At 50.5% G+C, this 27,946-nt stretch overlaps 1 protein-coding gene across 1 annotated transcript in view; it reads right to left on the bottom strand.

The window, feature by feature from the left end:
- Window positions 1-27,946, bottom strand: part of CPNE2 (copine 2) — a 55,119-nt gene that overhangs the window by 6,710 nt on the left and 20,463 nt on the right. The window contains exons 3-14 of the mRNA XM_035337026.1: window positions 25,975-26,154; window positions 22,580-22,654; window positions 19,979-20,050; window positions 15,559-15,642; window positions 13,575-13,664; window positions 13,138-13,236; window positions 9,621-9,707; window positions 9,292-9,351; window positions 6,934-7,067; window positions 6,348-6,402; window positions 1,191-1,242; window positions 78-211 (exon numbers count right to left, since the gene is read on the bottom strand). Coding sequence (XP_035192917.1) covers window positions 78-211; window positions 1,191-1,242; window positions 6,348-6,402; window positions 6,934-7,067; window positions 9,292-9,351; window positions 9,621-9,707; window positions 13,138-13,236; window positions 13,575-13,664; window positions 15,559-15,642; window positions 19,979-20,050; window positions 22,580-22,654; window positions 25,975-26,154 — 1,122 coding nt within the window. The remainder of the gene's footprint in view (window positions 1-77; window positions 212-1,190; window positions 1,243-6,347; window positions 6,403-6,933; window positions 7,068-9,291; window positions 9,352-9,620; window positions 9,708-13,137; window positions 13,237-13,574; window positions 13,665-15,558; window positions 15,643-19,978; window positions 20,051-22,579; window positions 22,655-25,974; window positions 26,155-27,946) is intronic.

Genomic DNA, 27,946 nt, shown 5'->3' with positions numbered 1-27,946 from the left:
TGAACCCAAGGACTGGCTTTGAAACGCTGGCCCAAGGTGGCCACGCAAGCTGGCAGCGTGAGAAAAGCAGGACTTACGGACGCAGCCTCCTGCTGGGTTGCCTGAGCTGCAAACCGGGCCACATGGTTGACAATGGGGGAGAAGTTGGTGGGTCCGTAGAAGCGGATGTGAGGCAGGCAGGCTGAGTATGCTTGGACAATGCCCTCCACGCCTGCAGGGAAACCAGAGAAGCCAGACATCACAACACGCAACAGTCCGGGCCAGCCACAAGCCCAATACCATACTCCAAGCATGACTGGCTAGTAATACTGTGGGGGCTGAGCTTAGAAATATTTTTTCCACAGAACTCATCCAGCTCATCAAGTTTCATCTATCCCGCCTCAAATGTTCTAAAAACAGAGCTTTGCTCCTCAGTCACCTTGTAGCAGATCCTCAGACCTCCTCTTACAAGAGAGGCCTTGTTTCTGCAAAAATCTCAAAATCAGGCAAAAAGGAGGAGCAAAAAGAAAAGCAACTTGGGCTCTCTGAGCCTAACCAAAAGCAGACAGACACAGGGCAGAGGAGGTACTGCAGAAGCCAAAATGCCCCAGAACCACCCTCAGAGCATCCAAGCTATGTTTGGAAAGCACATTTAAAGCAATTTAATGAAGCAAATACAGCAGATAAGCAGCTGTTCATAACAAGCCTTCATAACCTAGTGACTAGTGAATGGAAGCTGACTGAGCTCCAGTTGTGCTGGGGTGAAGCAGAGGTCAACCCGGACAGCTTTTGCAGCTCATGGTAGCCCTTACCATTTATGATCTGAGCAGCAATTTAGGAATGACTACGATCAGCTCTCGGTTGCTAAATGAGATACAGAAGCGTTAAGTCCGAACTCCCCATCTGCTAAACAGCCCTTGTGTTTCTCACGGACTTGCTGTAGCAGCAGACGGCTGGTAGGACACATCAGACATCAGAATGAAGGCGTATTTTTACGCTGTCTGAATCCAGTTGCATTTTACCCTGGGACCTCCTACGCACCCCCAATTTTTCTCTGCTTTCTGTTGAGTGCACCCTTATTACTTGCTCTGCTTCACTGTTAAAGGCTGTCTCTGAACAGACCTTGAAAAACTCCTGAGACAAGTTACCAGAGAAATCCAGAGGAAAGGCAGAAGACACCGAAGGCATATAAAGGGCTGGCAGGTGCTCACCTGAACAGAACGGGTTGGTGGGATTGAAGTTAATGGCAAACTCGTGGGACACCTGTGGAGAAGAAAAGACCTGAATTAACATGGTGATGAGTGCAGAACAGGATGCTCTCTGCCAGTTTAGCCAATGCAGCAGTCGCACAAGCACTGCTGACATGGTAGTTCATCCTGTGGGGCCAGCAACGCTTCCCAGCCCTGTGCGACCCAACCAAGCAAGGAGCAGAGCAGACAGACATGGTCAGGATTGAGTAGTATCTGAGGATGGGCTGGTTCCTATGAGCCTCCACACCCCATCAGGGATCCACCTCAAATTATCATATCAGTTCTTCTACAGCTGTGACAGCAGGTTTCTCCACATGGCTTCCCCGCTGGCTGCTCACAGTTCACTAGGAAAAATGACTTCATCCTATTGCATGTTATAAAGGGAGAAATCTCAATTAACATCACAGGCAACCCCAGTTCTGGCAGCAACCTGGCTCTCCACCTCTTGGCAAGTGACGAAGCAGAGTGGGAGGGAGGACCTTTTGCCCTGCACAAAAGGAAGAGCCCTAAAAACTGCTCGTTTGGCCTCTGAATGCAGGAGTGGCACCTTTCAGGTGCTGCCAGTGCATTGTCCCTCATCTTGTGCAGGTGCCAGCCCTCCCAGCAGAACCTCCTGCCTCTTTCCCTGTGCCCACCCCAGCACTCAGGCAGCCACAGAGCAAGCTGGCTTGAAGACCTGACCTGGCATGTCAGCTGCAGTGACAAAGCTAGCAGATGCCTTGCTTCGTGACCTGGGTCATCACAGGGGTGAAAGGCAGCATGGGAGAGGTGACATGAACACACGGGTAAGGTGACACGAGCACAGCAAGTCCCCGCTGGTTTTCATTGACCATGAAACCTTTGTCCAATGCAGGTGCAAGAGCCTCCTGGTTTCCCATCACCTCCTTCCAAGCTGAGGGAGATGCTCTTGGGAGGAGGTTCTATGGGACACCAGCAACAGCGGATAACCCTGCACATCATGGCTTGTGGCATCAGCCCAGCCAGAGAAACCAAACAGCAGCGCTGACAGAAAATCATGGAACCCCCCGTGGAAAAAGCCTGCAGACAGAAACCACAAAAAAATTAGGGAATGGTGACTTTGAACCTATCGCTGCCACCAAAGACAAGTGTGGTTCAGTGGCTGAGATGCAAAAGAGGCTCAGGAGTCCTGAGCTCCAGCACAAACCTTGCCAGTGCTGGTGTGGGTCAGCTGTTTGCTTGGGGAAGAATCATCAGACCTGGGGGCTTAGGCATTCCTCACTCTGCTACCTGCATTTCAGACACACTAAGGAGTCAACGGACTCTCAGCAGCACCGAGGGGACACAGCTCCTTCTTTCAGCACCTCTAGAAGTTGAAGGCATGATTTGGGATTTCAGCCTACTGGCTCCAGGACTCCAAAACAAAAAGCTCTCACTCCGTTCGTGCTGGAATTACAAAACAAGGATATTTTCTTCCTCTCACAAGGGTGGTGGTTTTTTGAGGTTCTCAGCCAGGGGACTGCTTCAGGACATGCGTACTCATAACACTGGCAAAATGAATGTCCTCTACAGCACCATGTGAAGCCGAAGTCCTCCCGAGACTGGAAAGCAGCACGCATCTGATTCAGACTTTCCAATTATACTGGGCATTGTGTTGAAAGCAGCAGAAACTATTTTTGCAAGGCAGCATGGGGTGGGAAACAACAAACAAACAAAAGTAGGTCAGACTAAAACTCTTCTGTGCTGCAAAGCTGATGAGTTGCCGTACCGGCAAATGTTAACAGCCTGCTTGGGTATCTCCATGCCTGTTGAGCAGTGATGTTCCCATTCATGCCAATAAGTAACTTGACATGTTCTGAAATGCATGACTTGTTTTTCACGCACCATTTCTGGTGGAAGCCTTAATTTTGGGCAAAACGTCCTACTTCAGATTTGTGGATTTTCCGTTATAAAGGGCTCACTATATTTTTTTTTTTTAGAAGACATTCAAAATTCTGTCATATAGGTATTTATAGAGCAGGTAAGCAAAAAAATATTTCAATGTTTTGCAACTGAAAAAGAGGGCTTTCTCTTTAAGCACCAGCAAAATGGTTTGGAGCTGCTTTCCTCACTTTTTGCAGCATTATCTACAGAGCAGACTCCCTGCATGGCAGAAATGTTTCCAAACCTCCTCTGGAGTTTTTACAGATTATATATATCTCCGCTAGAAAATTCAACAAGATTCAACAAGAGGGCTTGAAAACAACAAAAACCCCCACCCAAAAAAGGGAACTCATTCCCTGTTCAGCTCTGTACTTTGTAGAACAGTTTCTGCATATTAAATACATATAGAGCCCACAGGTCACCAACAACAGTGGGACCTTTCCAGCAGCTCCAAAGGGTGAGACATGCACCTGCAGCCCAGCTGTGCCCTCTTCTACTTCTGGATGAAGCTCCATCTTTTCTCACCAGGAACTGTGGATGTGCCCAAGCCCAGGCAGGAGGAGAACAGGGCAACTGGTGGGGCTCTGATTTTAAGCATCAGCCTCTCCAGGGCCTCCTTGCCTTTGCCTCATCCCACAGCAACCAAAACCCATCTGCTTCCTTCTCCTGCTTCCTACTGGGAAATTGCTCGAGGCTCTTTACAGAGCTGTTACATTGCAAGATGTTCTTTGACATTTCCAACGAGACTTTTGTGTGCAAAATATCTCACTCCGACCGGTTCTTTGAAAGCATTTGGCAGTGCCATGGCAACAAGAGCGCAATGAGAACAAAGCGCGATTTATACGACTCTTATCTCTAATGATCTTCCCCATTTTTACCCTCGCCTGTTGTGTACAACGGCCGTCGGTCAGCACGGCCGAGTTTCACCCACTGCCAGGGCAAGGTGCAGTGTCCCCAGGATACCAGCTGCAGAGCTCCCCATGGAGTGCTCGCCGTAACACGAATCTTGTGTTTCAGCAAAGAAAATTTGGCTTCGAAGTTACCCAATGAGCCCTGTCTGTCAAAATCCCGAAACGTGTGAGCTGAGCCCCTGGGACACACGCCCCAGACAAGCCACTGGGGACAGAGCAGAGCCAAGAGGGGAGGCACGTGGGGCCCAGAGGCCAAACGAGCCAGGGACTGGGGGGCACTGGGGCGGCCGTGCTCAACACAACGCAGGTAAATGTTGTCCCCAAGCCAGGCTGCTGGGGCGGCTGTGCCTGGCCCCAGTGCCGGCAGCCTCCACTGCGAATGTGAGACAAGGAGTGGGTTACTCCAGGCGTTAGGGTGAGTTGGGGATGGAGAGTTGCTCTCTGCCAGGGCTTATGCAAGCTTACAGATCATTCTGGGGGAGAAAGAGGCTTTTTTCCAGTGGTGCTTACGGAGTGTCAGCAGCAGGAGCTGATGGATACACCTCTGCAGCTCGATGCAGGGGACCCCTGAGCCATCAGCTGACATCCTCAGCCTGTTAAACTCCTCCAGCCTTGCGGGACGGACAATTTCCAGGCTCACAGGCAGTAACCAGGCGTCCCTGTGGGGCACAGGCCTGCTCTCCCTGCCTTGCTCAGTATCCTTCCTCCTGCCTTACAGCTTCACCTAATGCCATAGGCCATGCTCATGCCCAGGGCTGCAGCCCAGCAGTGCAGCTTCCAGTGGCAGTGCAGCAGGATGCTCGGTGGGATGACCGACCCATTCCCCCACACTCTGCAGCCTAGGTTGCCAGGCCCCTTCCAGCCCGGCTGCTTTTTCCATTTCTCCCCACAAACAATAAATCCCCAGTTGACAGCTGACAACTGTTATTCCTTGGAAGCTGCTCACGAAGATTTTCCCGCAGAAACTGGTGAAATGACAGACCAGACATTTCACGGCCAAGGGGGATGAATCAGCTCCAGTTTGCACAGGGACGGATGGCCTCTTGTGAGTGGCAACCAGCAACAGCTCCCACTTGTGTTGCAGGGATTTGGGCTGCTGGGAAATCCAAGAGTCTGGGTTGAAATGGTGAAAACACAAGAGCTGCTGGGATCTGCCCTGCGGTCACAGCCATCCGAGGGTGCGAAGAAAGGTGGCGGTCAGGTGGGAGCCACCGTGCTGCTGGCTGTGATGAGCAGTGCTGGACTGGTCCTGTGGGGCCTCTGCATGGATTCAAAATGACCCTGCAATGGTCCTTCTCTCTGGGGAAGATGTGGGATGCAGGAGCAGGAGGTGTTGTGCACGCCTGAGGGGCAAAACATCCCCAGCCCCAAAGGCCGACAGCGCAGAGCTCCCCTGCCCAGCTGCTTGTGATGTACGTGCCCTGCGCTGCTCAGCCCGGAGCAGTGCTCCCCTCCTGCCACAAAGCAGACAAAAAAAAAGGCTCTTGGATCAACCTCAGCACTGCACCACGAGCTGGGGACTTCTCAGCAACAAGCAGAAGTAACATGCACCAAGAGCAGTCAAAAGACCCAGCCGGTAGGGGAACGCTGTTGTGTCCCAGAGCAGCTTCTCAGCCGCGTTATGGGAAAATCAAGGCCGTACATCGTGCCTCCGGACAGCTGGAGCAGCCCAAAGCCCTGTCCCTCTGCGTGCCCCACTGCACCCAGCACCCCATGAAGTACCAGGGCTCTGCAGTGCGAAGTGCTCTGCGGACATGAAGGGGAGGATGAGCAGGCTCAGGGGCTAAAGAAAGGTGTTGGGAAAATGTCAGAGGAAAGGAACGAGCTCCCCGCAGAGGGTCAGCAGTGGCTCTGGGCACAGGGTGCAATTCCCCAGCCCTGCTTCCTGAGGCCTTCAGACGAAGCAGTGTTTGTGGTGGGAAAGGTCACACTGCCAGTGCTGAGGACACCTTAGAAGAGTCCTTCTGCTCTAATCCCCCACCAGGGCCTGCAGGCAACATCAACTGGAGGCCACTCACCTCCCAGCCTCCTGCCAGAGCTTGCTGCTGCCTGACACACTCCTCCAGGGTCCCAAGATTGCTCCTTCCTCCTGCCAGCAAATGATCAACAGCTGACTGCCCGTGTGTGCCAGGGAGCTGCTGCCTTAGCTCCAGCCTGGCTCGGAGGGCCTGGCTGCCTGTGCTCCATCCCCACCTCACTGCCCACCTGCACTGCCACATCTCTCCCTGCGAGCCTGAGTGCACCCTGTGCCCTGCTGCTGCTCCGGCTCTGCTCCTGCCCTCAGGACAAACATGTTTCAAACACGTGGATTGCTGTTGCATGTTACCTTCCAGTCCGGTGGGAGCTGGGCACCGAATCCCAGAGCAGGAAACATTTTGTCTCTAAAAGAGAAGAAAAACATATTGGCGTACGTGTGCACAAAGGATGCTTGCATGGCTTTTGCTGAAGGCATGCTCCTCTGCAAAACAACAGCCTCCCCATCCCGCCAGCTCCAGTGAAAGCACCCGCTGTGCAGCCAACTCTGGATGCTAAAAATGTGGCTGGGACAAAGCAGCAGCCAGCAGCAAATATCAGCAAGCTGGGGACATCTGCCTTTGTGCTAACACAGCGGGTGAGTGGTCACCAGCCGCACCGAGCAAAGGATGCTCCGCATCTTCTTGAACATCATCATGCTCGACAGTGGCGATAGAGAGAGAGAGGCTGTCCTTACATGCTCCCCTCGTCACAGTGTCTGCATCTCAATGTGTAAGGCAATTTTCTCCTAAGGAGCTTCTCAAAAGCAAGGCAATATTTACGCCTGCTTTGGGGGTGGGAAGTCAAGCCATGGGAACAGGTGAAAAGCATCCTGGCACCCCTTTGGGAAGCCAGGGAAATGCAAAACAACAGTGGAGCCCAAAAGGTGCAGTGCTTACGAGTCGTAGTCCTGGATGATCTGCCCGACAGCCCAGATAGCTGACAAGTATTCATTTGTTCCCATGGGGTTGATATAGTGCAAAGAGGAGGGGTCTCTCGGGTTCCCATTGGAAGCTGTGAAGTCAATCCCAACCTGAGGTGCGAGAGAAGCACAGACCCACCCTCTGTTACTAGTCACCACTACACACCTAGCTTCTCTATCGCAAATGGACCACGTGAGGTTCAGACACAGTCCCATCATGACCCAAACCTCAGACTTCAGAAAGTTTAACAAAATTCAGCTCTTTACCCTCTCTAAAATACCAGGGTAGACAAAGCAATCCACTAGGATACCTGATCTTTTCACCATCAAGCCTCCCAGACAAGGTGCCCCAGAACAGCTCCTGCTCCTGGAGCAAGCCTCCACCGTTTCTGGGGTTCAGGCCTGGGACTGTCATTGCCCATCTCCTGGGCACTAAGCTCGGGGAACAAGCAGCCCCATGGACACCAAAGTGGCCAGGGCTGCCTGAGCATTTGTTGGATCTCAAAGCAACCCTGGAGGGGGGCTTTCCCTGCAGCTGCTGTACATGGTGCTTCCCCTGGGCAATGTAGGCTGAGATGCTGCTTTGTCAGCAAAGCACTCATATTTCTCCCTCCTCCATGCTATTTAAAGACTTATGTAGGAATGCGTATCCAAGATCTCGGACCCAGTTAAATCTGGTCAAATGTGGTGAGGTAATGAGCCACCAGATTTGAAACGACTTGGAGGGAAGAGCGAGGAGGAGACAAGCAGACGGTGTGACTGTGTTTGCCTTGTTTGCAGAGCAAATAGGAAAAAAAAATAAAAAATAAATCTGGTGGCTAAATTGAGCTCAGGGGATTTGCACTGGGTTTTGCTCCGTATCTGTAATGAGAGAGGAAAGACTCAGCTCCTGGGCTTGCAGCCGCGGATGGCTGGGTCAAAGCCAGGGGTGGGGAAGATGAGACATCCCTTGTGGCCCTGAGGCAGCTCTCAGCATGGGCAGCTGCTGCTCTGCTTGTGCTGAGGGGATGCTGCTGCAAAGTGCAGGGGCTAGGAATGGTCCCAGCAGCCACTGCCTTCCCTGTGCTCGTTCCAGCAGGATGGAGGCAGAGGAACACACAAAAAGCCTGGGAAAACCTGACTTCTTCAGCAAGCACGTTAGAGTCACAGCTCACTGCCGTCACACCTGCCCTGGTGCAGCTGGAGGAATGAAAAGTGCTGCTTTCAATAAAACAGAAGTGGCCAAGCCACACTCGGTCAGAGAGCAAGACGGAAACTGAGGCACTGTGCGCTGACCGATACCAGCTGCCTTCCCAGACGGCAAGGGTGCGTGCAGCAGCTTTGTCCCTGCCGGTGTACCAGCACGTCATTGCACACATTGCTCAACACGTCAAAACCCACCCAGGAGAGCAAAGATCGAACCAGATGCCTTGGGGAGGGGAGAAACCCAGTGCCCCCGTTACCAGCAGATCTTTAAACAGGAAGGGGCAATTCCCACATTCAGACTAATTTACGCAAGAGCTCCGTGCTACCAATAAACTTAATGATTTTCCTTTTCTATTCACTCTTCAGCATGGAGACCTCAGTTCACAGCAGCAGAATGGCACATAAAGAGCTCTCACACTTGTTCCTGTTTCTATGGCAACTCTTCCTCCTCCTCCTCCTCTCCCCACCGTGTTTTGAGACAAGACAACAAAATAAAAATTGAAATTACTGTGTGTGCCCAGAGCACTCTGGATACTGAATCAGAAAAGTTTTCAGAAATTAGAAAGCTAGTGGGGGAAAAAAACAGCACTTTTGTTTTGTGGTGGTTTCACTTGGGGTTGTAATGTCGTCATTTAATTACTCTTGACAAACCGTCGTTGTTCCAGATCAAACAAGGGTGGAATTCCAAAAAAAAAATATGCAGAAACACTGTACCACTAACAGCCCAAAGCCTCCGAGCAGGGTTAAAAATACGGAGACCTCGCTGAAAGATCTGGATGCTAGTTAAAACCAGTAATGGGGAAATACACACAACTTTGTGAAGACAAATTCACAAATTTGTGAAGACTCGTGAGGACTTTGTGGGACTCTGATCCTCAGCAATAGTCTTGGGCACCAGCAGGCCGTGATGCACTTTGAGCATCGCGGTACCCCAAAGCCACATGGCTGAACAGCAAAACGAGGCATCTCCTCATTGCTGTGAAACCACACCAAGCCAGCAGGATTCGGCTCTGTGGTTCAGCTCAAGGGCAGCTTCCTGTGCACGTTATTTCACGCCTGCCTTGGCAGAGCCTCCTGCAGCACCTCCCTTCGCAGTTTTGACCATGACATGCTTGTTACCACTACTGGAAAAAGCAGCGAAAGTCCTTACAGTGAACATCAGCTGGCAGCCTCCCAGGATATAGTCTAGGAAGGAGAAATCTCTGGTTATCTGAAAGAAAACAAAAAGAAGCGTGGTTCAGCAATCTTCACATTGCAGGAAAAAGACTTGACCCGGCACAAGAGAAAGAGCCAAGGGGTGCAAATTGTGCTCTAACGGGAGAGAAACCCAAGTAGAAAGAAAATTGCCCTTTTCTTCATTCTCCGTAAGATGCACACTTGGAAATGCAAGAGCACTGGAAAGAGAAGGGATGGGGGAACTCACTGCAACATAAAGTCCCTGCCAAGGAGCAGAATGAAACATTCCAGCATTGTGCTCACCTTGCAGGACTTGACAATGATGATCCCAGAGTTCTTGTAATTCTTTTTCTTCTTTTGCTTTTTCGGGTTAATGCACTCTAGTTCTAGCTGTAAGACATGAGATGGACACTGGTGTGAAAGCAGTGTTGGGCTGTCCCGGGTGGACGCCAATGCTGAATGACAGTGATGCTGCAAACCGCCTGCCTTTCTGCAGTGGCCACATCCTGCCAGGCACCTTCCCTCCGTGCGTTTCAAAGCGCTCACGTGAATGAGTTACGGTGAGCTGCTGCTATTTAACAAAGGAAATCAAGGCCCCTGTGGGAAGGGGCTTTTCCTTTCTGGGGGAGGGTTAACAGCAGCAAATGGCCACTCTAGACGTGGGAGTCACCTGCAGCAGGGGCAGAGAGGAGTCGTTACCCAAAGCTAACTGCAAAGCTGAACTGCTGCCCAGTCCTCCCCACTGCTGAAATGTTGGAGCCAGGAGGGCACCAAGGGATAGATACACAGCTCTTCACCGAGCCCCCAGCTGCTGCCATACCACAGCCAAGCTATGGCTTGAGATTGCTGAGGTTCAAAGACCACAGGCAAAGGGAGGGAAATCACTACTGCACAGCTGGAGGAGGAGGGGAAGCAGGGCGTCAGGACCACAAGTGTCCTCCCCTGCTAGTGTGCATCCACAGCTGCAAAACCCACATCCAACCAGCTCATCCCTCCACTGAGCAGCATGCTCACATTTCACTAGGGCCTGAGATGTCAAATACAGAGCACCCAGGGGCTCCTGCAGCCCTTCGCTTGGCAGCTAAGCAGGACTGTAGGTTATCTGCCAGGGTGGTGCGTGGTTTGGAAAAAGCTGTCAAGGGGGTGAGTCCTCCAGGCAGCTCAGGCACATTTGGGATCAGCCTGGAGATAAGCTGGGAACCCCTGGGCTCAAAAGGTCAGGCTCTGACAAACAGGCACCCAAATACTACATTGTTCACGCTGTGCAGAAGCAAAGTGAGTTTTGCCAATTCCGAGCTGTCTGGAGAGAGGGCAGCCAGGAAACAAGACACTTGTGCGTGCGAGTACAAGTCACTGCAGGTGGCCAGCCCAGCACTGCATGTCTTAGGAGTCCTGTGGGGAAGGAAAGGAAAATGTGTGGACAGGGACAGAAATAGGTGAGCCCCCAACATCTGACATCCACAGCAACCACCCCACTGGTGCTCCTGGTACCTGTTGCAGAGGAACCCCTGTGGCCCCCATAGCCAGGGCCCAGAGAAGAGATGGGCTCGAAGCAGGTGCTGGGTGTCAGCACTGGGGCAGTGCCCTGGATCTGTCCTTCTCCATCTACCCTCAGCGTGTACAGAGGTTCATGGCAGTGATGGATGGAGCCTGGAGCCTGGATGTAACCACCGAACCCCAGCACCACAGAGTTTCCAGTGCCCAGCACCACAGGCAGGCCAGGGACTGCCACCATACTGCAGGGGAATGTGTGACCAGCGAAGGGATGGGACTGCAAGGGATGGGGAGAGAAGCAGTGCTGCTGGGCAGCTTCCAGCCAGTCGGCAAAAGCAGACGGAGCCTCTTACAAACAGGCTCAAAGCTCAGCTGCCTGATGCACTGCAGCTCCGGCAGCCTGTATAAATAAAGGCATATTTGGCTGAGTATTTCAGCCATCTCATGTCGCAGCATAGGTCAAATACCAGCATGCCCGAGAAAAAAACAAAAACTAACATTAACAAAACAAACAAACAAAAAACCCTCTAGGGCAGAAATCAAGTAACTGAATGCTGCTGACAAGCCTACAGTAGGAGCAGCACCAGCTGACAGGGGAAGTGCCCAGGCCCTGGGGGGTTCAGTAGAGCAGGAGACCTCAGCCTGGAGAGTGGGTATGGAAGAAGCCGACAACGTCCACACTGCAAAGAGAATTTTTTGCTCCATATCTCAGAGCTGAGAATTCATGCCTCCCTGCAATTCATTCAACTCCCTACAATAAATACAGGAATTTTGCTGCTGCCTTCTGACCACAAAGTCATCCCAGTATTGGAGGTCCTCAGCAAGGAGGTCCTCACCAACCCTCCATCCTGGAGACAGCCACAGCCTGCAACCAGCTTGGAGCTACAGCAGCTTGGAGCCAGAGGCATTTTCCAGGCACAACAAGGGGAAAACTATGAAGACAGAAAATCCTTGAGGCAGGAGATGTGATAGCTACAGTCTGATACAGCCTGCCCTGGAAACCATCAGCAAGAATAGAGGGAGGGTACGGCAGCAGAGGGGATGCGAGCTCTCGTCCTATTCCCATCGGCAAACGTGCAGTGCCTTGTCTGCAGCAAGAGCATCTCTCTGCTGTTTCCATATTTACACCCATCAGTGTGGCCCGATGAAAGGATGTGACAGGTCACAAGGAACCGCCTCGGGGAGAAGGGATGCTGGAGCACGGTACCCAGTGCTGACGAGCACTGGCTGCTTGCTTTGGAAGCAGCTTCCTCTGCCAGAGCCCCTGGCAGCTCAGCCCAGCACAGCGGGGGAGCAGATGGAGCGGGGATGGAGGGTGCTTGGCCTTTCCCGCTGCAGCCTTCATCTCTGCCCAGATGCTGCCCCTGGAGCACTGGGAGTTACACAAGCAAGGCAGCACCGGCTGAGCCACCCAAGGGGACGAGGCAGAGGGAGCCCGTCCTCAGCTGCACCCACGCCACACGCTCGGGCACGTGCACAGAGGCGCGGTGGCACAAGTGCACAGCAAGGAGACCTTAACTCTCTTATAACCAGTGTCTCCCAGGGTCCAATGGAGAGAAAAGATTTTATTGCTAGGCTGCAGGTTGCACATATAGTAGAAAAACGGCTCCCACATCCTCTCAAATTCAAAAATGGGCTCTGGCTCCATCAGCTTGTGTGGTCTTGGACAGGACACTTCATGACTTCGTGCCTCAGTTTCCCAGCCGTTACTTTTCCCAGAAAAGTAATTAACTTTTCTAATTATACCGTGCGTTATTTTACATATACCTACTTGCTGGCCAAGACCTCCTCCTATTTTTGTAGTCCTAGCTACGACTGCAGTGGAAAACACTGTCTATTCAGAAGCCTGCATGGCATGCCTTGAATCAGGTGGCATCTGCAGAGGCTTTTGGCCAGCATTTCACCAGAAAGATGGGGACAGCTTTTTGCCACAAAACCCCTGGCAGCTGTCCCTGCCTCCTGGGGCTGGGCTGTCCCTGCAGCAGACACAACCTCAGCAGCACCGCACACTGTGCAGGGAAGGCAGGGACCCCCTCTCGCTGTGCCCCCCCAAATCATAGGGCATCCCCCAAGCCACAGATGCTGCTTCAGGTATCTCAGATTTTCAGACAAGACTGCCTTCACGCTCTGTAACTCAGACAGCTCAGCTACAACAGTGGCCTGAGTTATTCATGGTGCTGGTGGGAGAATAAATAGGTTTCTCCACTCCTCTGAGCCTCCCTCAAGCCCAGAACAAGCTGATGGTCTCAGTGCAAGCAAAATCTACCTCCAGCCCCAAGGAGCTGCCCCTCTGCTGTCACTGCCCATAAAACGTGATGGCACTTACTGGAAAGGCATCCTGGGCTTCACACATCCTGGCCACTGAGGTCTGAAACTCCCCGATGAAGTCATGTCCCCCATCACTGTCGTAGTCGTAACACATGACCTGCGGCAGAAGGAGCACAAACCAGCCTCAGACGCGGTGAATACACCCCTGCTAGGAGGGCACAGCTGTCCCTCTGCTCTGCCCATGGGCTGGCATCCTCTTCCTCCATGCTGCGGCACAAGACAGCCACAGCCCTTCAATGTTCCCAGCTCTGCGGGGACATTTGAGGTTCCCTCCTCCCTGCTTTGGAGACCTCCAACTGAGATTTTTTCTGTTTTGTTTTGGGGTTGTGTTGCTTTTGTTGTTGTTGTTATTGTTGTTTTAATAAGCAACCCATGGAGTTTTAGACGCTTAACAATGGATCCCATCATGACACATGCCAAAAATGCAGCCATTACCTTTATCAGCTTCTCCACATCCCCATCACAGAGTGACACTAAAGGCACAGTGAACGGCTTCCAGACGGGGTCCAGCGTGTACTTGATCACCTGCGGGGTGGGGATGGAGGGATGCAGTGAAACATAAAACAGGCATAAAGCAGGGGACATTCCCAAGACACCCCAACTCTATCCCAGATGAGCTGCAGAAAGCCACATCTCAAACTTTTGAACAGGGGGGCTTCTAAACCTGCCTCCGCATCCCTCACCCTAGCCATTGCTTACTGTCGGTTGCCACCACTGCACCCATCCAGGGTCTGCCCACCGAGGAGACAGAGCAGTGGGACAGCACAGCCGGCAGGGAAAGCTGAATGGCCCTTGGCATGTCCAGATCTCGCCTCCGCTCTGCAACACCTGAGCTGAGAAACGTAACTGATGCTTTTTGACATTCACTAAGAGAATGCAACTGCTTGGTGGAAACCGGGTGTGCTAGCAAACTGTATGTGCTGTAGACATCAGAGATGTTGGCAGGGCATGTGAAAAGTCACTTTCACAAAGGTGCCTTGCTCAAAAAGAAAAATTCATGTGAATCTCAGCGGCACAATGCTCAGAGAGGCCCAGAAATACAGGCTTGGCAAAGACTTTTCAGGATGGCAGGTCTCACTGAAGCACCAGCAGATATATTCACACCATGAAGCTGTTTTAATACATTCTTAATAAGGAAAAGGGAGGAATGTGGACTGTAACAGCAACTGCAAGGGTGAAAGAGACAGGCAGGTGATTTATACACTCTGATCCAAGTCAGATGCCTGATGAAGAGGTGCAAAGGCCACCACTATGATGGAAGAACCCTACAGCCCTTTCCCATCCCAAGACTTGCCTTTGCACAGGCTGCACTCAAGACCTCATCTCCCTGCTCCATGGGGCTGTACCCACAGTATGGTATTGCAGGGGCAGCCTGGCTCAAAGGAAAAGGGAAAGGGGGGAAGAAAAAAAAAAAAAAAAAGGAAGACCAAAGAGCAACCCTACTCTGTGCCAAGGCCCACCCGGGACAGCTGGAGCAGAGGACCTGCCCATACAGGACCTTGGAGTTCTGCAGCTGGAGCTGAAGAGGCTCAGGGACATGTGTCGGGCAGAGACAAGCCGATGCCAGCCTCCTTGCTGAGGCATGTGTTTGTGTTATGGAACAAACCTACAGCCCCAATATGCCAGACACATGCAGGAAGTTTTGCCAGCAGGTGAAAGCAGCTCTCTCCAAAGCCTTCGGGTTCCTTCTGCCAAGCCTAACAGCAGCTCAGCCAGGTGAGGAGCGGGTCTGTCCCTGCTGCTGCAGGGCAGAGATAGCAAATAACCACACTGGGCTCGCAACAGGCTGTTATTTTACAGGCAGACCAGGAAAAACCCTGACACTGCGAGCACAGTTTAGCAGAGAATTTGTAAACACCTCCTCCAGGAGGCTGGGAGAGCAAGAAGCCCACACAGGGAGGCATGCACGAGATGTGGTGCCCATATGCTGCCAGCCACCAGGTCCCAGGGGTGGGCGTGCAGGAGGATCCTGCTCCTTCACTACATGCACCCAGCTGGGCGTTCGCACCTTCTCTTAAATAACAGGCTGTAATGAGAGCACTTATCCTTTCCTGCCAGACACCTCCCTTTTGGCATGACAAATGGCAGCCTCGGGCTAACAGCTGATTACTTCATACACCTAAAGCTGCAAGAAGAGGAAACCTTTCTTTGCACGTGGTCTCAAAACATGAAGCTGCTCTTCTGGCTTGAGGGCAGTGCTTTGTGTTTGGCTAGTTGGAGGCTGTTGGAGCACCTGTAAGGCATGCAACATTTCCTTCCCTGCCCCATCACTTAAAGAAAACCTGGCAAGACCCTTAAAAGACACTCCCAAGATCCCAGCCCCCTTTATCGGTGATTTATGAGATAATGCCATAAAGGGCAAAAGAAGCTGATTTAAGGATTGTGGTGTTTCAGTAGCTCAGTCTGGAGTAGCGCTTACCTCTGTTCTGTGCACCAGCATCCACTTCCCATCGTCACCAGGTTTATAAAACTCCAGGAAGGGGTCTGACTTTCCAAACAGATCCTGGGGAAGAACAACAGGACAGGTTACACAGGAATTTGCAAGAGAGAACTCCTCCCCATCTTTTTTTCTGTAAATCAGTCAAAAAGCGTGCGCATAGGCCAGTTTGAAGAATCACATTAAACACCCACCTCTGTCTTCCCCAACACAGCAACACAGCAAAAACCTTTACGAACTCTTGCAGCCAAGAAATAACAATGGTTATTTCTGTATGAGCTGTACACACAATGCCAACCGAGTGCCGAAGTGCTCAGGAGAGGGGAAGAGAGGGCTGGGTGTGCCTTCCAGACTCCTCCTGCATCCCCAGCGTGAGTGGTCCATGGGGATGCCAATTCCACAGATGTTTGTGTTCTGGACACGCAGATCTTGTTGATGTTCACGCAGTGTCTTGGCATTCCTGCAGTGGGCAACTCCATGCCCAGGCGTGTGCCCGTGGGACTTTGCTCACGGGAGCCCATCCCTGGCACGCTCTCTGGACACCAGTGCCACGGAGAACAGCCCCAGCTGGGAGGCAGTTGTGTTTGGGTTAGAAAAACATCCAGAGCTTCAAAGCAAAAACACAATTATGAAGTGCACAAGTGTCGGGGGTGTGGGAGGGGGAACCCTCCTACACACAGCAGGAAAGTATGAGCAGAGTAAATCTTTAAGGAGTAAGCTGCACGGGTGTTGACAGAGATCATGCAACACCCTCTGAGATACGCAGACTTCAGCCAGCATGTGTTTGCTTTCCTGCCAGCACTTCCTTAGATATTCTCCTGATAAAGGGCTGCTGGTGTACAAGAAACACAAGCACACTTCCCCGCTGGGCATCTGCATGGGGGCAACTTCTGTTGGCGGGCAGAGATCCAAGAGCAGCACAAGCGGGCGGTGCAGGCAGCACTCATGAGAGGAGCCCCAGTGCTTGCAAGCAGAACTTTGTTCCCATTCAGAAAAAAAAACTAGGATGTGGCTAAAAGTGAACCCAACCCAAAATATTCCAAATTATTTCCTATTTACTGAGAACTAGAGCTGTTTCAGCTGGGTTTTCTCCCAGATGGAGGTGGCTGCCTAAATCCTCAAACAGTTGGAGGAACTTCTTCCTATGGGCTTTGGCGGGGACCCTTTGGGCTTCCAGGTGACGGAGCAGGGATGCAGAGGGCTGAGGGTACACCTGGACACCAGGGGCTCCCATCCCAGGAGGCAGCAGCTGGAATGGCTGCAGGCTCAAGCAGAGTCCCAGAGGAAAATCCGTTAGCATTTCTATCCAAATCCTGTTTCCAAAGCCAGCTGGAAATGTAAATCACTGCAAAGCATTTTGGCTTGGAGAAACTGTAACGTGCTGTAGTCAAAACTCACAGCCACCTCTGATGACTACTTTCATTTTATTTTATATTATTTACTGCAAGTCAATAGCGAAGAGCAAAAGCTTGAAGGGAGGCGCTCTGATGCTATTTTTCTCCTACTGTTTTTGCAGGAAAGCAGAACAAGCCATACCTTCTGCAGGGGACTTGGTTATGGTACAGTCCTGTGCATTCTTAGCCAGAGCCTGGACTCGGTGCTTCAAAGCTTCACTGATGAATTAAAGAACCACTGATATATACCCATTCTCCTAGACCCTGCCCCTGCCTATGCTGGCTTAACCTGCAGCCCAAAGCGGTTTCATTGGCACTGACCCCACGGGAGGTGGTGGAGGCATCAGCTCAGACAGCAGCAGGGAGCAGGGAAGGATGCCCGCTGGGGTCCTACACACAGCACCAGGAGCAGCAAGCACAGTGAGCCTTGCTCCTTTCAAAGTAGGGTGGGAGATGCCTCCAAGCCACAAGATTGGGGACTGCTATTTTAAAATGTCAAAACCACCAACATCTCACCCACGCAAGCCTGGCAAGAGACAGAAACTGAGCAACTGAAAGAGCTCAGCAGACCAGATCGATCTGCAAGCTGGTCCAAGCACCTACATCATCCAAACTGGGTCTCGCTCACCACAGCTAAGGAGGGCAGAGATGCAGGTTCCTCAGGATGCAGCTCCCCAAAATGCAGCTTCCAGCATCAATCCTGGCTTGCAGCGCTTGCCCTCCCCAGCCATGCTGCAAAATTATGCTTGCCCCTGCAGCTGTGCTGTCATGAATGGCCATGGGACTGGGAATCACCAGGGCTGAGCCTGGGTACAAATGCTTTCTCTTCCACAAGTTTCTTTCTCTTAAAACTCCACCGAGAGGTGATCTGACAGGAGGTACAAAAGCCTCAGGCTGATTCTGCTGCTGGTATTTCCCCACCGTGAAGCTTCGCCATTTAAAGCAAGGCAGGGAGCATCGCGTGGCCAAACCAGGGGTGTGTGATGGGGAGAACTTGCCCTTGGCCTGAGAGGCGCTGGGGTCAGGTTGGTCACTGCACACAGGTCTGGTTTGCAGCACAGCTGCTGGCAAGGGACGTTCAGCTTAGATGCTGCACATGCAAGCAATACGGCCCCATTGCCCTGCTTTGAAATCCCATGAGACCCCTGCCACACACTGCATGCTGCAGGAGGGTGCCATGCTCGCAGCTGCAGTCTGGTCCCTTATCCCCATGCTTTTTCTTGGCTGCTTCTTCTCCATTCTCTCTTGTATGCTTACTTGTTTAATGCATCTCTCATGGCGGCACCTCTTCCACAACCAGTAAGTGCCCATCCGCAAGCTCTCCACAGCCAAACAGCGACTCCTTTCAGTCCAGGACTGCATTTTCAAGGCTTCTGCCATTCTCACGCACTTACCCCCTGCATCACAACACGAGATACCTCCTTCTAAGCTCTCTTAGCAAGACCACGAGCCTGAAAAGCCAGGGCTGGGGTTTTGCACAGGCAGCATAAGGTACAGTTAGCATGAGGGCAGTGGCTGTTTGGAACATTTGGAAGGAGTTTTTTGCTGACATCTATTGATACACTGGAGGGAGACGCAGAAGGGGATTATTTGCAGTCCTTACTCCTGTGCAAACAAGTCTACATCGCAAACTGTCTGCCTACAGTGTTGTAGGCAGATGATGAATTTTTATATTTTGACCATGGGTCTGATGTATATTGCCCTATCTGAAGAAGCTGGAGAGGGACCTGGTTGGAAACCAGTTTAGAAAGGCAACCCCTGCCCACAGAGCAAGTGATGCCACCAATTAAATTGACAATATAAGAAAAGTGCATATATGCCTGAAGTGCCAGTGCTGCAAGGAGGTTGTGTGAAGACCCAGGTCCTTGGCCCTGCTCTTCATAATGGCCATGGCCACAAAGAAACCCTGAAGCATGAAGGAACGGCACCAAACCTGCCATGAAATCTCGTCCTTTGCTCTGCAAGACAACAGAGGCTTTTCCATGGGAAGCAAATTGTTGCATCAGAGATTTCTCCATTGACACGTATGGGGTTGACTCTCAGCCACATCTCATAGGAAGCCACCAGCTCAATGACATTTTCCAGCCCACTTAGGAAATGAATTTACTTGAGGGTTCCTCAGCAGGGACATCTGGCTCCTTGCACTGCAGAGTACTACTAGGTAGGGTAAGTAGGAAGGAGAGAAAACAGCCGCTCCCAACAGCAGGGAAAAACACTCAGATAAACTGGGCATCCATCTGGTTTGGACAACAGGACTGAACAACCCAAGGTTTCTGCCCGAGCAAATGCCCTTCTGCCTAAATGCTTGCTTTACCGTGGTTTGAAAACCAAGGGCCATCCTGCCAACAATGCAAGCTCTGGAGACATTACGAAGAGGGAAAAAAAAAGTCCCATCGATTGCTTAGCAACAGAACTGGTTTAAGAATCACTCCGGTTGCCTGGTAAATAAGGTCAGATTGCTCTGTTCAGAAAGGCTTACAGTTTGCTGCGTGTCACACCCAAAGCCAAAACCTGCATCATCTACCTCCATGAGGTCAGTGCTTCTTCCTTGGAAAAGATGGCCCCTACTGTTTGATGTATAAACAAACATTCACTCAGTTTTGAGGAGGGCTAAAGGCAACAAGCCAGGAGCACTTATTGACTTGAGGGGTATCAAAACTGTCAGCGCAGTCAAGAGATACTTTAAAAGAGCAGGCAGTGAAGTATTAAGTTTAGCTTAAAACACTCTCTCTAAAACACAGGTCCTGTGTCACATAGAATCTTTCCATTTAAATGTACATCACGAAGGTGGTGAAATGATGACAACAGAGAAACTGAGGCACAGGCTTACCCAGCAACAAGTGGCACAGCCAGGACCTGACTCCAGACCTCCAGTCCCAGCCTCCTGCTTTCGCCTGTGGGACTACTTTATGACACCCCCACACCCAAAAGCAGAGACCTCCGCACATCCCTCAGCCTATGAAGGACAGAAGTTTAACATTTGCATCCTCTGACACATCACCACTCACCTTTTTATCCAGTTTCCTGCCAGCCATGCTCAGAGTAATCACCCTGTTGTCAGAGAGCTCTTGGGCAGCTATCTGAAAGACAAAGGGAAGCTGTGTTCATTTTCAGCACAAAGTCAGTGAACAGCAAGCCAAAAAACAGAGAAGAATCCAGCAGGTGAGGACACACATGCTGGAGATACCCGTGCAACTCCTACAAAACCCATTTCTAAGGTTTTGAAGATCTAATGAAGATCACACACACCATGGTGTGCCCAAGTCCCTGCCCTCGGGGTAACCCTGGTGGCACCACGAACCGGGGTAGAACCCCATCCTTGCACAGTCACCCAACAAGATGGCCAAAGGATGAACACCCCATCATGGCTCCTGATAGCTACAGCAGGCACAAGCATAGCCTGGCTTACTTCAGTTTAAGGCACTTATCTCACACATGCTTCAACAAAATGGCTTTGACTGCCAAAGACCAGTGGGCTGGTTTTGTCTGGAACACGGTCTAATGAGTCTCTTGGTATTTTAAGAAAGAGAATGTTTATGACAAAAAAAAAAAAAAAAAAAAAAAAAAGAACCACCACACGTTTATTCATTTGTTAGCAGCCGTTTTCTGAATCATTTCAATTTCTTCTCAAGGCTCTGTCCTGATCGAACATCTGCTCTCCACCTCCTGCCTCCTGCCCCCCTTCCCTTCCCCATGGACCTGAGCCATGGCTGTGCCCGTGTCCCTCGGCACCTCTGGCCTGAGGAGCTGGGGGCCCACCGGGAGCACAGTGCGGACATTTTCCCCTCACCGGGGCACTGCCTTCACTGGATCTCAGGGAGGCTGTCCTTCACTGGACATGCGGCATAATTACAGCTGGGCCTTTACAAAACTCAGTGAAATCAAGGGGACAATTTTCTTCAGAATGAGCAATCAGAGGGTTATTCACACTAATGGGAGGTGGGGAACGTGCAGAGCCGATGAGGCAGCCACAGCCCTGGAATCACAGCCTGCCCAGAGGAGACCACTCTCCTCAGTCCCCAGAGGACCTGCTCACTGCCAGCCTTCCCCCTGCCCCACGCGGACGCACAGCTCTGCAGACACAGCCTCAAGTTCCCTGCTGCCGAGGGGAAGGTGACTCCATGTGGATCGGGGCTGGATGTGCTGCTCCCACACCAGCCAACCTCAGCCCCGTGAGATGCCACGAGCACAAGAACCTGAGGGCAGGCTCCACAAAGGGCTCTCTTTCCCACATACGCAATAACTTTGTATTTCCTTAAGGACATTGTATTCAAAAGGCAGATTGTGAGGTTGGATTTCTTTAAGGACATTGTTTTCAGAAAGGCAGATTGTTCTCCATTCACTTTAACAAAGCCAGAGCATCGTTTTTCTCTTCCACCCAGTCCTTGGGTGCGCATATGTAAGGAACTGGAGCTGTAGGGAAGCAGATGGAGGTTGCCCTTTGCAGATGACACTCCTGTCAAAAGCAGACCCAGTGTGGAGTCCCTGCACTTTGGGCTCACCAGAGGCTAAGGAAAAGCCAGGCTGTGCAGAACAAACAGGTACACTGTGGCATCAAAGAATTATACCAATGGTACAAAACGAAGCAGACATCTCAGACCGCTTCATTTTAATGATGCATTAGTGACAGATCAGAAGCTTCCTTCTTTAAAGTGCGCAACTTTGAACTTGATTGGGAACTTTCAATCTGTTCCAGTCCCTCCCATTCAAGCATGGGGTGGCAGTAGCCCACTCCTGAGGAAGGCACACATTGGGTACCATCAAGAGCTTTGCTGTGCCTTTTCCTCTTGCATTTAAAGATTAACTGCAGCAATTAAGAGAGAAAAGCTAACAGCATCTTCCCAGTCTCTAGAGCAAACAGCAATGGAGATGCCCTTGCATCAGCCAGCTCCTGGTCTTTCAAACTGCTTTTAAGCCCCTTCAGTGCTTCTAAAACCTGACTGTGGTTTAACTCTTGGCTGGCCTTTTCTTCCACGCCTTTGTTGCTCTGCTGCAAGTCTAACAAAAACTGTAACGAGGAAGCAAACAAAAATGATGGGAGATGTGGCATAGGAGAAAAGAGCCTAAATTTAGTCCTTTCTTTAAACAAATAAATAAATCACTAAATAGATCTGCAGTGGGAATGCCACTGCCCGAAGGGGTCTGCAGCAGGAGCAGAGGCTGTTGCTATGAGACTTGTTGCTAACGGCATAACTTCTATCCTCTTCCTACAAACAAAACCACTGATTGTCAGCAAAGAAATCAGCCCTTTTACCTCCATCTGCTATGGGGAGGTCTGAACAGGCATTATCTACAAGATAATCAACAACAGTATATATTTACTTTGTACTTCTCCAGATTATTTTTTTTTTTTAATTTAGAGCCCTGAGACCAAAATACAGATTGAAGTCTCACGGAGCTGGACACCAGACAGAGACTGGATGAGATGGTCTCTGGCCCAAATACCTTGTCCTCCAAACAGACCAGAGGTGGGCAGGAAAGTGGGAGACAAAGGAAAAAAAGTTAGTGACACAAACTGCAGCATCCTGAGCCCCTCAGTGTCTTGCACCATCCCTCGTTTATAATGTGCATTTAAACACTCTGTAGGTAAGGTAAATGAGTTACTGTACCGTTATCATCCCTTTCCCAGCCGGCTTGCCATTCCCCAGAAGGAGAGTTCTTGTTATTTTCTTGCTGGAGACAATCTAGAGAAGACAAAGAAAACAAAGTCATGATTGTACAAGTGATCAAAAGCAGACTCATAAGCAACTGATCATTGCTCATGTTAGTTAATTCACATTAAGCATTCACAGCAATAAAAAAAAAAAAAAAAAAAAAAAAAAAAAAGATGTGTTCAGAGATAACCATGATGTTGTCAATGCTGCCACCATCACTGGAGGCACCCGAGTGAAACTCAGTTCTTCCCAGGTCAAAAGAGCCCTGTGGCGCAGACTGGGATGCAGCACGCCCAAAACACCACCGAGTCCATAGGGCATTAGGTGGCTTTTTAACAGCATGGAGCAGCAACAGCACAAGAGGCTGAAGCAGCCCCTGCAATGCAAAACCCCCTGTTTAACCCACGGACCAGGTGCTTGTGTGTTGCGAGTCAGTGGGATCTTACAAAGACATAGCTACTGTGATTTGTCCCAAGCAAAATCACAACTCAGCCTTTCAAACACTGTGTTAAATACTCCCTTCAACCACAAACGGAATCTTTTTTCAGCTAACATGATCCCTGCCAGCAACTTGCTTCCAGGGCATGTTTCCATGGAGAAACCATGATATCAGCCAGATGCTCTCCCCGAGCATCCTCCTAGACTTACGGGCTGCACAGCAAGGCACAGGGGGTTGGTACCCCCCCCAAAGGCATTTCTCCCCTTCAGCTCTGGCTTGTAAGAGGCTCCTGGGAGCTGAATTAAACCCCTTGCAATTTTCCCAGCTCAAGGAGTTTTAGGTGCCTTCAGATTTGGGGACCCTGTAAGTTTTTCACATGGGATGCAGACCCCCATACAACAAACTGCAACCTGTTGGGACCAGCCATGCTCTTCTCCCATACCTACCAGGGACCCTTTCAAAAGCTACGGGTTACAATTTAAAAAGTGCGGCCCCACCCATCCTTCTCTCTCCTTCCTTGGTCCTATATCTCAGTCAGAAATAAATAAATAAATAAATATGAATGAACAAAATGGCTTAGCTTCTTGCTACCACCATCCAGGTGACACAGCCACACTTGGATTCTTCCTACTGCTCTCCAGAAATGCTTTTTTTCCCTTCCCCTTTTTGCAGTTTTGCAGCAAAACCCCTGCCCATCATGGCTAGCAGCACTGGAGCTCCTGAAGTTATGCTGGAATCTTCAGTCCAGCCATGTCCTGGTCCTTTAGCTCTAAAAACGTATATGAATCACCATATAACAGCCAGATGTTTGTGCCTTGCTGTGGCATAAGATTTCTTTGCAACCCTGGCAAGAAGCAAGCATGGACACCATGCAGCCTGCAATTTGATCCCTCCTAAGGTTTCACTCAGCCACAGAGGTCATTACAGGCCTCCAAGCAATCCAACCATCCTTTTAAATCTCGCCACAGACCTAATTAGCTGCAATAAAACAATCCAGCTCATCTGACAGGGCTCTGATGCAAACTCAAAACTGGGAAGTCAGGTGCTCATTGTGCAGTTCATCAGAGGCAGGTTACTGCTGCCTGAGACTGCTCTCCTTCCATTCTAACAGCTGCTCGTGCCTCAAAAGCAGGTGGGCTTAAGAAAACATCTCACCAGATAAAAAACAGACTTCAGAAACCCCACAGCAGTGTGGCTGAGCCCACAAGCCCAAGTCCTCCTTGTTCCACCCCTCTCCTCCCCAGGCCCTTGTGGTTCCCCACACCCCCCTGGGCTCTGCCACGCAGGGATGCTGCACTGGTCACAGGGAGAAGACAACAACGCTTCAGGCAGAGGCTTTCAGGGAAGAAGGGAATGTGAGAAGATCCCTCCATTCCAAGCTGGTGTTCTGTTGTGGACTACAGGTCACTAAGAAGTTCACATATCAGTTAAGAGAACTGCCACAAAAACACATCAAAATCTGGGCACCTCATCACCTTTTAAAGCACCAGAAGGAATTAGGCTCATCTAGGAGACCTCACATGCAGGAAAAGAAGAGGCTGACTCCTCCACCCTCTTCCCCAGTGCATATGGACAATGCTTCTCTCCAGCAGAGCCCTGGACTTCTGCAGAGGTATGATTAGTAACGGTGAGGTTTCAGCTCTGTTTCCTTATGTCCTTAAGTTCTCCTTTTGCAGTGTCCATCAAGACTGTGGCCCTCACAATGAGCACTGCCGAACTGTCCCACACCAGTGGTGGCTGCAATCTAACAACAGGAAAACGAATGCTAAATGGATTGGCCTTTATCACTGAGCACCAGCCTGGGCTGTTTCTTAATTTCTGCAGGATCAGAATTAGGTCATCACAGAGCTCTTCCAAAAACACCGGCGTTAAACCTCAGACTGTAAATGTCAGTGATCTTCTGACAAGTTCTTTAGTTGGCAATAACAAAGTTATTCAGCCCCCTTTGGCATATCTGGAGCCAGATTAGTCTGTGTAATAAGGCGACCACATTCACAAGCCTTCCTGGACACCTCAGACTGCTTCCCCCAGCACTGAGCATACAAGAGGCAGCTTCTCCCAGCCCCTACGTTCATGTCAGGTACCACAGCAGCCCCAGGCAGCTGGAGGCTAAAAAAGAACGGAAAAATCTCCCTCATTTCTCACCTCTGCGTCAGAGCATGCTCAGAAGACAAAGAAGGTTGGAGAACTTAGCTGGCAATTCTAACTGGGTCTGGGCTCACGAATGCAAAGACCTTCCAAAGACATAAATAGCATGTGTCCTGAAAGCTCTTCCACAAGAACACAAGACAACATTGCTGCACCAACATGCTACAGAGGAGATGTGATTTGCCTCACAACGCCGAGGTTGTGTTTTCTGAATGCTTTATTCTCAAACAGGAAAAAAAAAAAAAGCTGTATTTTTTATTACAAAAGCTTTCAAATAAAAATAAAAATAAAAATAAATAGATATGAAGGTAGACTGCAATGTATCCTAACTTTAAACATCTGGAAGTTTCCCAAGTCCAAATCCAAGCTGGTGATCGGGGCTGTTACTATTAACCCTTGGTGAGAAACAGTTATCTCCAACACCTTCCAGAGCAAGCGACCAAGATAACCAGGTGCAAACACCCTCACACACCTCCCCCAGGGCTCTGATTTCTCTCTGCAGTCAATAGCAGAAGCCCATACTATGGCCAGCTGAGACTTGAGCAAGTAACCAATGGCCCTGAAATGGAACACTTTGACCTAAAAAGTATGACAAGCAATCAAATTATTATTATTTATTTATTTATTGCCAGGAAGGACCCAACAAACGTTATAGTAGAGATGAGAAGCAGCTCTGTCCCCCCAGCTTGCCTGCAGCTGTTGTGATTTGGGGTCCCTTTGCTGGAGGACAGCGAGCAGCAGGGAAAGGACATCAGAGACTCACCATGCCCAGCGTGCAGGAAAATTCACCCAGGAAGTCATGCTCATACAGCTGCATGCTTGACTTGTCCTGGTCAAACAGGGCAAATTTGAGCTTCTGCACTTCTTCAAAGTGGTAGTCAACAATGAACTTCTTGGAGAAAGCTGGGTTGAGGTTATTCACAGCTGTCTCTGTCCTGTCAAGCTGCAAAGAAAAGAGGGGGCATTTAGACATCTGTACCTCACATCTTTGTCACTGCAATGTCTCTTCTGACTTCAGCTGGAGTCCTGACACGCAGAAACACTGTAGTGGCCATCAGAGCATGAGAGCACCAGGCACGCAGCAGACACATCCCTAAATGCAAGCCTTAACACTCTGTATGCAAGGTGGAATGCACCTAAACAAGGAACACCTCCTGCAGAGAGCTGCACCCCTCAGGTCAGGGTGCCAAGGCTTGGTGCGCACTCAAGGCTTATTGAAGCTGAAATCTTTGCATTTGCTTCTAACACCCGTTCTCTCAAGACACAGAAAACCCCTGGAGCCAACGCTCTCACACACCTCCAGCCACTTATTTCTCCTGTCCTTAACTAACCAGACACACTGCTGTAATGCCTTCAAAGTCAAGCCAAAGCTATTTCTTTCAGGCCATGCAACTAACAGCAAGGACAAGCAAACAAACAAAAAGCATCACAACTCAGAACAGTAACCCTCCAGCATTTCCCTCTAGACCTCAAAACAAAACATTCATGTGGTATCTTCTTTCTTGTCCCTTCGTAAAAAAATGAATTTCACCAAGCATTAGGAGAAACAAGGGGCTAGAAGGATGCACAGAAGACTTCAACAGACCCTGCCATCCCGTATAGATCTGGAAGTCCTTCAGATGGAGAGAGCATCTTTGTTTATAACCTTCTTCATACAAATAGGATAGGGACACAGGGAATACATTGAGACCAGCACAGGAGAAACATGAGATGGGGCCAGATGTGAATCTCCCAAGTCTGAGGCAGGTCTTCCAGCAGTCTAGATATCGGCTGGCTGGAGAAACAACTTATCCCAGTTCTGCCTGTTCCCTAAAATCAACCTGCTGAGCACAGCCAGCTTTCTTCCCCCAGCCTCATTTTGGTGATGAGATGGCCTCAACATACACAGACTTGAGACTCCAGACTGCAAAGATGGTGTGAAAAATCCTCGCCCTTCTGTTGCTGCTGCTATACCACCTGGAGTTTGGATACCCCTGTGTGAAGGGAAGAGAGTTTGTCTGCTCAGACATGTTTAGAGGGCTGGGAGGATAACCTGCATTTTCTATGGTATTTTGGCAGTGGCAGGAGTTGCAGTAATACAGCAACCCTGGCTCGGACACGCTGCAAGCCCGAGACACACAATTAACCATATGACACGTGGACTTCATGTCCATGTCTGCCCACTGCCATGAAAAACACTTGGCACTGCTCTCCAAGACAACTTTCCAGAGGGAGATGACCAGGATGCACCCTGCAGAGGGAGAAGTGGGAGGAAGGCTGATGGATGCAACACCTTCCTCTGATGCCTCCAAAATCCTCCTGAACCAGTGTAAAGGTGGGCACGACTCACTGGCTTCCTATATCTTGTGAGCAGCCAAGGGCCAGACTGCCCTCACCCACAGGGCATGAGCCCAGCCAGCAAAGCATGACCTGGAGCATCTCAGATCCGCTGACACTACAATGTTTAACTCAAAGCATCGCTCTTCATCCTCAGTAACTGAGTACCAGGGTGATAGGTATCTGCAGAGAAGCTCCAGCTGCCTGCTGGACCAGCACAGCGCTGATTCCCAGGCAGGCAAGCAAGCTGAAAGAAACAATATCCCCAAATGCCTGTGAAGAGAGGAGGGCACAAAAGGTGGAGCATGGAGCTGCATACGGAAGCGGTGGGGAGCCAAGGGCTGGACAGGGAGCACGGAGGTTACTGCCCAGGAAATCCAGCCACAGCATGGTGGGAGTGGTAAATATCCTTGTGAAGC

Source organism: Oxyura jamaicensis, chromosome 11 (assembly GCF_011077185.1).
Source record: "Oxyura jamaicensis isolate SHBP4307 breed ruddy duck chromosome 11, BPBGC_Ojam_1.0, whole genome shotgun sequence".
Lineage (NCBI taxonomy): Eukaryota > Metazoa > Chordata > Aves > Anseriformes > Anatidae > Oxyura > Oxyura jamaicensis.
Note: the sequence above shows the minus strand (reverse complement) of the source record. Positions and strands in the feature narration are given on the sequence as shown.